The sequence below is a fragment of the Ciona robusta genome, chromosome 4 (genome assembly GCF_009617815.1).
Source record: "Ciona robusta chromosome 4, ASM961781v2".
NCBI lineage: Eukaryota > Metazoa > Chordata > Ascidiacea > Phlebobranchia > Cionidae > Ciona > Ciona robusta.
In genome coordinates this window covers 5,832,949-5,845,541 of record NC_143238.1, presented here as the reverse complement: position 1 = coordinate 5,845,541, position 12,593 = coordinate 5,832,949, and the positions used below count along the sequence as shown (strand labels likewise).

The following is a 12,593-nucleotide window of genomic DNA, read 5'->3' as shown; positions in this document are numbered from 1 at the left end:
GTAAGTAGCTATATAACTAATTAATATCAAAGCACCGTATGCACCTATATAGTGGGGTGGGGGAAGATGGGATACCTTTAGCACACAATATATAAATATCCTGGTCGTGTTTTAAACAATTAACAATGGTCTATGAAAGTCGCGTGTGCAAGGTTTTATAATTCTTTGAATGTTCTTTGCTTACTACCAAAAGTACGAGAAAATAGAATGAAAAGATGTCCCATCTTCCCCCATCCTACTATATAGATAATAGAGTACGTACTTTAAAGATAGAAGAACGAACTTACTCTAAGAAAATAAATTTCTGAAAAACTGACAGCGGCTTACTTTTGAACACTATAAAAGCAGTTATAAAAATGCACACTACTTTTAAACTGAAGGTGTATTTTTCATACAATGATTGAAAAAAAAGGAGAAACAGAAATGACAACCAAGAAGCTGATACGCTTATGGTTCGATACAAAAACGAAGGAAGAACGCGAACGAAATACACAGCACAGCGTTGAGGAATCAATGTGCAAAGAAAATAAAAACGAAAATGAATACACGATTATGTGTAATACAAAAAAAGCAGGTCATTGTGGAAAGTGAAGTCCGGGTTATTATTTTACTTTCGTTTTGGGTCACGCCACTGCCTCTTACCGCGGCGAGAAGAATCGTCATGCCTGAAAATGGGAGGCGTTAATGCGTAAAAAGTGATGCGGTTATTACGCAAACATTATGATACCTGCGGTTTCGAGAACCGTTGCCTTTTCTGGATACTGGGTGCGGACATGCAGTCGTTGCGTGGCCACGATCGTTGCAGTTGTAACACATAGTTGAAGAAGTAGATTGCCTACGTCACAGGTAACGACAAATATAAGCAACACACGAAGTTAGCTACTACCCAAAAATTGTTTCCAAACTAATGCTCACTTATAAATCGGGGCTGCTTTAATCGGTGGCTATCGAACAAATTACATAACCTTTCTTTGGCATAGTGGGTACAGCGCTCGCCTCTATAGACCACAGCAGGCGGGTTCCAGACTCGACGTTGCTTAACAGCAATATTAAACTAAGTGGGCCGCCCTTACTAGCTGTCTAAACTGTAAACTGTAAAGTATCAGAAAATATCCCCCGAAAACAATCTTCACAAAATTACTATGTGGTAACTCTTAAGAAGGCGCTATTAAGGTGTATAAAATGGAACAGCTGTATTATAACGATTGTCACTGCCTCGACACGCAAGAATAAATAAGTGGATTCATACGTTCAACTCTGTAATTGTGTACAAAGTACTTTACCTTTACCCCTACTCAACAAAATATCCTTAGTTTAAAGTTAAAACAGACGTTACCTTGACGTGTATCTTCTGTTTCCACGGTCGCCATGAGCAGTGCCGTCACATGACAGACGGTCAAACGAACTGTTTCTGCTTCGGTTGCTATGGCGATCATTATCGACTTTTGGTTTGTCGTTTTCTTCTTGCCAAGCATCTGATACATTGGAATAAGACGCTGTGGGACGGAGTATGGTGAAACGGGATAAAAATAAATAAATGTCACTTTTTAATCATCGCGTGGCGGGGCAACGACAGTTGTTATAATACGCCAGTGTTTTGTTTCATACACTTAGTGCGGACTATCGTTGACCTGTCGTGTGAGGTTAGAATAACTCAATAAGTTTCATTTATTTATTCGAAGTGCTGGTTGCATTTTTCTTAATCAATACGTTAAACGTACAAGAGTTTGTACGTTTGCATTACAGTTTACTGCATTTTTATTTTTTAGAAGAATGTGTACAAAACTGCCAATAGAACCAGTAGGCTAAGAACCAAATTTATGTTGTTTATATAAAATATACAAAAGGCAAAACAAGTTATGCTTTTTTTACTGAAGAGTTACAGACACATAGTAATTTGTAACATAAACCAATATAGTACAAAGTATTTCTGGATACAGTTTACCTGTTTCAGATGAAGCAACGGAAGTGTTTGTTTGTTCACTGTTTGAAATCTGGGAGTCGTTTGATGATGAAACGTCAAGGGGGAGTGCTGTGGTGAAAATATGGGTTGAAATATGAATAAATGCAATATTTACTCGTGTGGCAGGGCAACGATAGTCATTATGACACGGGTCTTCTGTTTCATATACCTTGTGCTTAGTTAAATGATTTATCCATATGCAACTTTGTAGGTGATTGTAATTTTACTTCACAGTCTATTAGCCTTTTATTACAGATTGGTTTTTGGTTCTATGTTTTATACTTAGTTTTAAAAGCAGCACTGCACCTGAATGGCTTTTACAGTAACAGAATTAATAAATAAACTCCTCATAAACAAAGCAAATGCACATTTTGCATATAGTGGGGTGAGGTAAGATTCGACATGTTTTTATTCTCTTTTCTCGTCCCATTAACAAAAAAGATTATTTACAGAATTAAAAAACCGTACTCTGCAACTTTTTAAACCGTTGGTAATTGTTTAAGACACTAAATATGGAATTTAGGAGTTAGTGTATCCCATATTACCCCACAGTACAATATCGCATTCTAAATGTATAAGTTCTCTTGGAAAAGTGTATTAAGTTTAATAGATAGAAATTATTTACCAGGGTTTGTAGCTTCAGCATTTAAGCCAGGTATGTTTTGTCTTTGGTTCTGAGAAAATAGAAATATTAGAAATGTGTGTGGCAACAACATTTTAAAACAAAAATTATCCGTAGTTTAACAATTATTCGTAGTCTTAACGATTGTCGTTTGTTAAGGCTTAGCCAAACTTTTTTTCTTTGTTTTATCAATAATTTTGATACACATATTATATATATATATAATACATATACATCCATACAAAACAAAATTAAACTACAGCAATATTTTAATTAAAACTATATTTAAAACTTAAGAAAACAGAACACATCTTACATTGTTTGGTACTTTCACATTATTATTATTTCTTTCCAGGACCACTGTAGGATTCGCTGCGAAAAATACAATTTCCGCTTGCATAAAAATGTAAAAAAAATACAAAATGCTTACCTTGTACGGATGCATTAGGAAACATCTGCACAAAAATAAAATTACTTAGTAGCCAGATAATTTGGTTTTATTAAAAGTGTAACTTACGATTGGGTTAAGATTGATCATGTTTTGCAGATTATTTGGATTTTGGTTTTGTGTTAAATTTCCCTCCATAAAATGTAATGCACGCTGTTAAAAATGCCAAGTTTGTAACTTGTTTTTATCGTTTATTGAAACTACCCAAATATTGAATTAATAAATCGACTAAGGTGACTTGATTAGTTTTATAGCAGGGCACGGAGTCTTTATAACACTTAACACTTTGTCACATTTTACACTTAAAAGCTTTTTTGTTTAATACCCCTGGTGTCCGCTTATCAATTACCCCATACATAACTTTGTAGGTGATTATTGTTTTTTAATCTATGGCAAATTTAGACAACTCTAAAAATAAGGGACTACTGGGACAAAGTAATTGCCGCTAAGTGTCTTGCTCATAAACACACACGCCCACAATGGTAGCAGTAACAACATTAAACATAAACCAATAGCAAAGATTTGTAACAAAACCTCTAAACTTTTTTGCACATATATTAATAACAAACCATACACTGTCAATAAGACAAACTAATAAAAACAACTGCTGTGTAGTGAGCGGCCACACCTAATCAAATGGCCACAAACTTTTTTACATTTAAAATAAGAAACCATGTTTCCAAAGTTTTAACCTTACTGCAAAGATATTTCTTGGTCGAAAACTATGATGACCACAGACACCAGAATTTATATATATTAATCACTCGCCTGTATTTCCGGGAACTTTTTCAAGTAACTGTTGAAATTAAGTCCCATGCGCTCTGGCAAGCTGCTAATATCCATGGGGACACGGAATCTGTAGAATTCTTGATGCAATTCGGGGAATCTTTCAACCTGGAGAAGTGTACAGGGCTGTGTTATGTGATAAACGAACGAAGCTGTATAGTTTTTATCCTTCATAAAAAGGAGTTGCGGACCGCCGCTGTGGCAAAGTGATTGGCACTCCACCCTCTAACCCAGAGGTAAATATAATGTAGCATAGTATATATAATATGACATTAGTGCCTTGATATTTTAATATAGAGTAGAGTGGGGGGAGATGGGACTCATTTTTTTTATTCTATTTTCTTGTCCTTTATGGTAGTATGCAAAGAACATTGAAAGAATTATAAAACCGTATGTGGACCACTCCCATAGACCGTTGTTAATTGTTTAAAACACAATCAGGATAATTGGGTATTATGTGCTACAGGTTTCCTGTCTACCCTTCTACTATATATTCTTACCTCGCATTCAAGTATATGCTGAAACAACTCAAATGGTAAGCCTTCCCATAGTTGTTGTTGGGTTTGTATTGCTTGCTGCCATGCAAGTTTAACTGGTGGTGGAGGTTCCCCCATGCTGTAAATATACAACACAAGATTAACAGATAACTATACAAGATTCTATTCGGATAAGAAACTAACGATGTCAAAAACGCATTTGGTTAGTAAGTACACATTTAACTGTAAAAAATTCGACCAATCTGACCCTGATCTAGTGTTGGTAAAGTTGGACGTGTAAAGAAATGGGCTTTTACAGTTATCACACACTGTGTGTCGATATTATATGTAAAGAAATGGGCTGTGAATGAGAGACTGACAATTGGTTAGACTTAAATGGCATAATAATTTTAATAGGACACTGAAATCTCCCATTTTACAAAACGCATGGATGGTGAGAAAACTGACAACTATAATTTAATATATAATGTTAGAAAAGCAAGATCAAGACTTACTTATCAATGTTGATGAATTCGTTTGAGTTTTCCCCAAACAAGATGAGAGTGAAATATTTAAGTGACCGTTTGGAAGAGATGTCCCATCCGGACTGCTGTATGATATTGTGATCTCCGCTCCCAGCAAACTGGAGGAGAGGGTACTCTGGAGCAAGGGATGCAGCTGGAGGTTGAAAATTCATCTGAGGATTTCCAAGAGAAGAGGATAGGTGATGAACATCCCAGGATTGGTTTTCAGGAGCAGGGAGGATGCGAGGAGGAGAAGAGGATGTTGTTCTTTGAATGTAATCTTGCGCAAGCGCAGATAGACCAACGGTCTGTTGGCAATCTGTAAAAATTTTAACACAAATTTGTAAAATATTTGTAGATTTGAAAATTAAATTTTTTTGGAGTATAACTCTCATGGCCACAAATAGATTTATATAAAAAATAAATGTTTTAATTCGGAGTAAAGGAGTAAAACTCTTATGACCATACAATGTGAAGAACTAATATTTTCAATTTGCGGGAAAATCTCTTGACTAAAAATAGGAAAAATTATTATTTCAATTTTGATTTCACGACCCACAGTTTAAAAACTATTAAAAAGTTTCAAAGAGAATATAAAAAATCTATTTAAACACCTTTTCCTGTTTTTAAACTTCCAATTGGTTCACTTGTAGCTATCTTTTCACCACAAGCTTTTTCATTGCTGGTTGCAATTTCTAAATTTTCCTTCAATAAAGCTGACTCTACACTTGTAATAACCGCAATAAACTCAGAATCTTTGTTGTCTTTATCAACCAAAACCTTTTCCTGATCATTAGAAACATTTTCTTTATTTTCAGCTTTTTGTTCGTCCAACTTGATCTCCAGTTTACAATCTTTATCACTTTGAGACGCATAAGTGGATTTTTCTTTTACTTCATCAGTAGTTTCAACAATTTCTCGAACTACTGGTAAATTTTGGTTCTGCAGACGGACGTCTTTGCAAAGCTGCCAAGAAAAATGATAGTTAAAGGAATGCAACTTATAAATACATCAAACTGTTACACACTTATATTATAAACTCAGGTATACAGCAAACAACATTTTCACAATATTTTACTCACAGCATAACAACGATACAATCATTACCTATATACTAGAACCGGGTTTACAAATTTGGAAAAAAAACTTCAGGGGTCACCGAGTGTATACCAAGAACATAAAGCACTGCATTTATTATTCTATTAACTGTGAAGGATCATGAAAATGTTAGAAAATTAAAAGGGGTCGTGGCAAAAACTTTGAGAAGTTCTGTACTAGAACACCCCACCCATTTAAACCCAAAGGGGAAATCAATAAGAGCAAAAACTTACTTGATTGGTCTTCTGCTTTTCAGCTGTGAATAAATATATTTAATTAACTTAAATCAACAATGAAGAAAAATAAATGAATGTAATTTATTTATTCTAGCTAGCAAAGCAACGACAGTTGTTATAAAACTGATGTCCTGTTTTATAAACCTAATGCTCTTTTACGAGTTACCACGTATGTTACTTTGGTGAACTTTTTATATTTTTTATGTATGCCTGACAATTTAGACAACCCATAAGCGACCACTGGATTAGAACAACTGCTGTTGCCCAAAGACACATACACTCACAATGGTAGCAGCAACAAGCCTTGAACTCCTAACCTCTGGATTAGAGGCAGGTGCGCTAACCGAAATGTGTAACATATATAAATGGAACTTACTTACTTTATCCTCGCATGACAGTAAAACGACAGTCGTTATAACACAGCCCACAGGTGTTCTGTTTCATACACATCATGCCAGCTTGTAAGTAAAGTATGTTACTTTGTGGTTGATTATTTTTATTTTTTATTTTCGAACAACATGGGTGCTTTATATGGTACATAGCCACTTTAAATTGTAAAATCTCACCTTTAACTACAAGTTCGTTAAACTCTGTGTCATCCACGGTAACTTGAGCTTCCCATATATCTAATCCATCCTTCTTATTCTAAAACAAGAAATTAAAATGTTTTCTTTGTATGCCATGCCTATAAAAATACACCAAAATTCTAGTTTTGTGACAAGTAATACTATGCTGTGCTCTGGTAGTTATTTAAGTGACTTCCATATAAACAGAAGCCTAGATATCAAGCCATTGTTGCAGTTTTAACCTAAAAATACTTTTGCAGTTTTTACCTAAAAATACTTTTTACCTAAAAACGAAAATTGCATGAACTAATGAAATGTTTAATTTTTACACAAAACCAATCGCCAATTAAAAATTGTTGAAATCTACATGTGTAACAACTATTTAAAACAGGTAAGGCGTGTATGAAATGAAACAATGTATATAACTTATCTTGTTACACTAAGATAAATAGATAAAATACCACATGCGTTGCTACCTTTTCTATCAGCTTTACTTTCATGGATTCTCCTTTTTCCAACAAACGCTTCAGTTTTAATTTGACTTCGTATGGTATAGCACTTGTGTTCAATGATTTAGTAAAATTTACTTGAACGCACTGTAAAAACAAGTGTTCAGAAAAGATTCACTGTTAGTGTATAAGGTGTGACAGCCACGCTTTTTAATTGCTACATATATGGAATATTATTTCTGCTATTTTAATGTTAATCCTTTTCTGTTCAGTTTTTAATAAATATTCCAAGTTATTGAATTGAACGATGTTAATAAATTTGTGTTAAGTGACGGTTAAAAAATTATTAGGAAACATTAAACTGGAACATTATCTTAACAAAGAATTTTAAAACAGGTTTTAGTTATCCAGCCTATACAGTAAAGTAGGGTGAGGGAAGATAAATATCCAATTTATTCTATTTTCTTGTGCCATTTGGTAGAAAGCAAAGAACATTCAAAGAATTATAAAACTGTATCCTCACGACTCCTATAGACCATTGGTAATCGTTTAAAACACGATCAGGATATTTGGATATTATGTGCTAAAGGTGTCCCGTCTTCCCCCACCTACTATACAACCAGCATTCTCACAAGCACACACACACTACTGTACTTACAAGTGGCTGAATCTGCAGCAACTTTTCATCTGGTTTAAAAAACTCAAGTTTTTTTGGCGATATTCTTTTCAAGACTTCATTCTCTTCATCAGGATGATGAATGATCATTTCCCCCTGTATCATAGTTAAAAGGTTATGGAGACATTAGTGCCCCAGTTATACACTGTAATACAGCTTTTTACCTTCTCTAAGGTGTTTATACAAACAAGCAGTGCTAAAGTATATTATATTCTACACATAGAACCACATTTATCAGTGAGGTTTCCTATGTTTGATAGCTTTGGGTGTAATTGCATTTACTGAACAAAACTTAAAAAGAATCAATAAAACTGAATTGGAAAATGGAATAAGGTGTCAGGGCACTAGACAAAGGCAGCCTAAATACGAGGTTCTATAGAGTGCCATGCCGCGAGAGCTTATTTTTTTAAACTAACTAGTAACAAATGCAAAAAAAGACATTTTTTAAACTAAACATAGTTAAATTGTCACCCTATTTCTGTGTTGGTTTGTATCCTCTAGCCCAGGGAGTGAAAAAGAACAGCGGAAAAACTTTGATAAAGTTTTGCATCTGGCCACTACCAGTTTTTCATTAAACAAAGGCATCTCTTTTTCACTGATTAAGGCAAGCATGCCCTCATTTACTTTATTCCTGTAGAAAAACATCGTTATTTTTATTTGTTTAAATGGGCAACTGGTGGCAGAGGCCGCAGAGCGGAATAAGCTTAAATTTAAACCAGAGATGGCTTCAGCTTGGTGTATTGGACACTAAAGAAAATACTTAGTTGGTCCAACACAGTGGTCACTAACTGGTTGTACAAATGGTCAACTGTACACAAGGAAAACACACATAATATCAGAAGTGGTAAGTCGTAACCAGCAGGTACAAAGTTAATAAATAGTACACTGATGTTGCAGTGTATTAAATGAATGATTTAACCAGGATTGCAACTTCTTTATCTTCTAGTGGCTGGCCAAAGACAGCAGTTATATCAACGTATTCTGTTTTACACCTTGTGCCTCCTTAGGAACTGTCATGTATATACCTTTATTAAAAATAATTATATTTTGAGGACTTTTTGTGCAAGGCTGACAATATGGAAAACCCACACATTTTAAATTTTAGATTTTCAAAATTTAAGTTTGTTTATTCTTTTTTAAATTTTAGATTTTAAAAAGTTCTATTTAATTTACTTACATTATATAATTCTCCAATACCCCCAAGATGAACTTCCCATGGTTTACTATAGAAGGATGGGGCAGATACAGTGATAACGTGCGATGGTTCATTATATGCTTGCCAAGAAATTGTTTTGGAATATCAAATTCAAATCCATCGTTCAACTCAAAAGAAACATCTGTCATTATGGCTGGGTTGGCCCAGATTGTTTCTAAAAAAAAATCAACAAACATGATATATAAGTTAAATTTTTAAATCAAATGTTTAAATGTTTTGCTTTAAATGCAGGAAAAGATTAAAAGAACATTTTAAACAAATGGTTAGAGTTGGATTTTGAATTTTACTACTTTTATATATGAATGAATGAATGTAACTTACTTTATCCTCGCGTGGCCGGATAACGACAGTCGTTATAACACGGGTGTGCACCTCGCGCCAGCTTACGAGTTACCAAGTATGTTACTTTGTGAGTGATTATTTTTTTTGGATTTTTTTTCATTTTTATGTATGGCTGATAATTTGGACAATCCATTAGTGACCACTGGGTTGGAGCAATTGCCGTTAAGTGTCTTGCTCAAGGACACATACGCCCACAATGGTAGCAGCGACGAGCCTTGAACCCATTACCTCTGGGTTAGAGGCAGGCGCGCTAACCACTACGCCACCGCGCCGGGACGACGCCGGGATATATATATATGTTATATTTATAAATTTGTTTCAAAAGTTTGGCAGTGATTTTCTTATATAAATACTCTAACTAGTAGTCACCAAACACAGGGGTTCTTATTGATAATATGAATAACAAGACTTCATTAAATTCAATATACTTTTGCTCTGCTTGTTTACATGGACACATATATGTCAACCTTGTTTTAAAAGTTGGGGTAACATGTTACAAGACATCCCAATAATTTTGTTACTTTATTTGAAAATATAAATAAATTAAACTGAAAACATAAATAAAAATTTACCTGCCGTATAAAAATCAATAGATTTAAGAGATATTGCAGAAATATCAAATAGCTGAGTGTTTTTATCTGCCAAACAAGGGCTAATATTGGCATACGGACCAACAACTTTATCCATTCTTTCTATCAAAGCCGTGTTTAATAATGCTGCATTACTTTCAAGCTGAAAACAATCAGATTAATTTAGAAAAATTAGTAAATTACGATGTCCGAACAAAACATAAAACCAACATTTTAGGTCATCTGATTACTGTATTTTTAATTTACCACACAGTGATAGAGTATATATATATACTTTTATAAGTATATACATATACTTTTATAAGTATATACATATACTTTATATAAACAGTATATTTATATTTACCACTGTACAAATATCTTGTTCATTGAATTCTGATTTATCATCTGAAAGACTGGCAAGCATCATTGCAAATGTCTGTTGATTTGAAATAGAATGAATTTGATGCAACTACAGTCATTATAACACAAGGGTTCTGTTTTATACACTCCATGCTCACTAATGAGTTAAACCATATATAACTTTATGACCAATTATGTTTTTCAAATATTTCTTTATTCAATGTTTTTTGCCAAAGTTTTCCAGTATTTTCACGAGTATGTCAGTCTGGTTATTTTTAGTTAAAATTTTATTTCCCAGCCAATTCCAATCAACATACAGTTGTAACTTTATTTTCCAATTCTTTCCACTTTTCTAATTCAGCATCAAGTTTACTGTTCGTTTCTTTTGTAAATTCATCAATTTCTGAAACCAGTTCCGTTTCCTTACAGTTTAGTTGTTTTAGAAATGAATTGTAAATTTCCAGCAGATTGGAATGGACTTCAGCATGGGCTTGCTTTGTTCTATTGTTAAAATATAAAAATATGCATTCCTGTTATTGCTAGTTTTCCTAATAATTTTTATTGGAACTTAAAATATAAATACTAATTCAGCCCTATTAATGAGGGTCAAAGAATGTTTCAAATTTCTTTGCATTGGGCTAAAGCTACATGCCTACTGCCCAATATGTCCTAAACAGTTTGCAAATGCCTGATGCAGCTCTGCTGCCACTGTTTTAAAATTTAAATATAATCTACCGAAACAGCTGATTAGTATTAGCTACAGTCAACATGTTATATGTATGTGGATTTGTAATCTTCAACATTCTATACGAATTATGCCAATGGCAAACAAACATATTGGGAAAGTATGAAAAAAATATAAAATTAAGGTCTAAATAAAAGCAAAAAATTAAAATGTGGTCACTGTAAAAATATAACAAACATAGTTTTTCATACTGTTCCATTATCTTCGTCTTTAAATTCTTTTTCCTGGAAATTTCTAATTTTATTTTTTCTTGAGCCTCCCTACGAAAAATATAATATTAATATTCTGTTTGGTTCTAAAATCTAAGCCAAATTACATGCGTAAAGCTTTGACCCTTTCGTAATACATTTTCTTCTTAAAATCATCTTTTAAAGGTTGTATATCATGGCCCAAAAAGAAACCCTGGGAGTGGAACCCAACCCGGCATTGCTCGCATAACAACACCCCAGCAAACGTGTTGTCTTCTGTGTTGAAATATATAGAGTGAAAGATAATAACTAAAATATATAGAAAGTTAAAGATAAATAATAAGAGTTAAATATAACTAATAACCACTACCACAATAATACTAATATTATTAGAGATGGAATTGTTTTGTACATTTTTAAAAAAACACAAAAAAAATAGAAAAAAACATTTTTCATATTAAAAACTGTATTACACACCAGTCTGCAAAGTATGGCAGTTCCTGACGAGATCTCGCGCGTGCAAGACGGTTATTTTTCGCGTTCGCGCGTGCTATCATTAAAATCTGCGTGCAAAGCATGTACATTTTCAAGCCACGTTAGGAAATCTTACTTAATTTAATACGTATTTTTTTCTTTGTTTAATTAATTGGCGTGCGTAGGACAAATTGTGGCGTGCATAACCGAAAGTCTGTAAAAAAATCCCGCGTGCACCTGCCATACTCTGCAGTCTGGATTACACATATATAATACAAGTTATTTTAATATATAAATATATATTGAATTATTGTTCCAATATTTCTTACTTTCCAGTGGGTTAACACACGTGAAGCAGATATGGTTTGGTTCTTCTTTCTCACAAACTCTACAAAACATATTCGCTAGCGCCATTTTGTTTACCGTTAATTATTCAACTTGTCTTACAATGTAAACAAAAAATAAACCACATTAATAACAGTTATAACCTATATATCAAAGCGTCTTCTGTCAAGTACTTAACTATAGGTAAGTGCTTAGTGCACCCAATTGATGAAACTAACTAAAAGTATGCTTGAACTATATATGTTACGACCACGGAAATATAGGTTACGACCTACGCCACGAACGAACGTTTTGCGTGTAAATTGATTAATTTTCTAGATCTTAAACAATGTTGTACCACAACAACAACCAAACACAGCATTGCAAAATAATATTACAGTTTTATAATCACCACATTTAAAACCGAACTTTAAAGAACAACATTCAAACGAAACACATACGATTTTGGAAATTATGACGGAAATTTAGCGGGAAACATGACAAATGTGATTTCTATGATTACTTTTT

The 12,593-nt window shown here is 33.6% G+C and overlaps 1 protein-coding gene across 4 annotated transcripts; it reads right to left on the bottom strand.

The window, feature by feature from the left end:
* Window positions 1-367: 367 nt before the first annotated feature.
* Window positions 368-12,307, bottom strand: LOC149737069 (uncharacterized). Of its 4 annotated transcripts, XM_089877060.1 has the most exons (24): window positions 12,071-12,307; window positions 11,396-11,543; window positions 11,271-11,339; window positions 10,652-10,835; window positions 10,339-10,410; window positions 9,975-10,134; window positions 9,022-9,214; window positions 8,316-8,475; window positions 7,827-7,940; window positions 7,196-7,315; window positions 6,720-6,798; window positions 6,151-6,173; window positions 5,434-5,785; window positions 4,811-5,138; window positions 4,320-4,434; window positions 3,802-3,927; window positions 3,103-3,186; window positions 3,016-3,040; window positions 2,902-2,957; window positions 2,589-2,637; window positions 1,946-2,032; window positions 1,337-1,496; window positions 728-835; window positions 368-665 (listed from the first exon to the last, which is right to left on the bottom strand). In XM_089877060.1, the coding sequence occupies exons 1-24, from the start codon at window positions 12,153-12,155 to the stop codon at window positions 608-610; spliced, it is 2,955 nt and encodes a 984-aa protein (XP_089733186.1). In that variant the 5' UTR covers window positions 12,156-12,307; the 3' UTR covers window positions 368-607. The 4 variants fall into 4 exon arrangements, 2 of the variants coding, with proteins under 2 accessions (XP_089733186.1, XP_089733187.1); XR_016384938.1 differs by lacking the exon at window positions 2,902-2,957; XM_089877061.1 differs by lacking the exon at window positions 3,103-3,186.
* Window positions 12,308-12,593: the final 286 nt, after the last annotated feature.

Bases quoted from the DNA above. Each gene is read 5' to 3' on its own strand.
- LOC149737069 (XM_089877060.1), bottom strand. From the start codon at position 12,155: ATGGCGCTAGCGAATATGTTTTGTAGAGTTTGTGAGAAAGAAGAACCA. The intron at 3,041-3,102 runs GTAAGTTACACT...ATTTTTGTGCAG, and splicing joins TGATCAATCTTAACCCAATC to ATGTTTCCTAATGCATCCGT. The intron at 2,958-3,015 runs GTAAGCATTTTG...TATTTTTCGCAG, and splicing joins TCCTAATGCATCCGTACAAG to CGAATCCTACAGTGGTCCTG.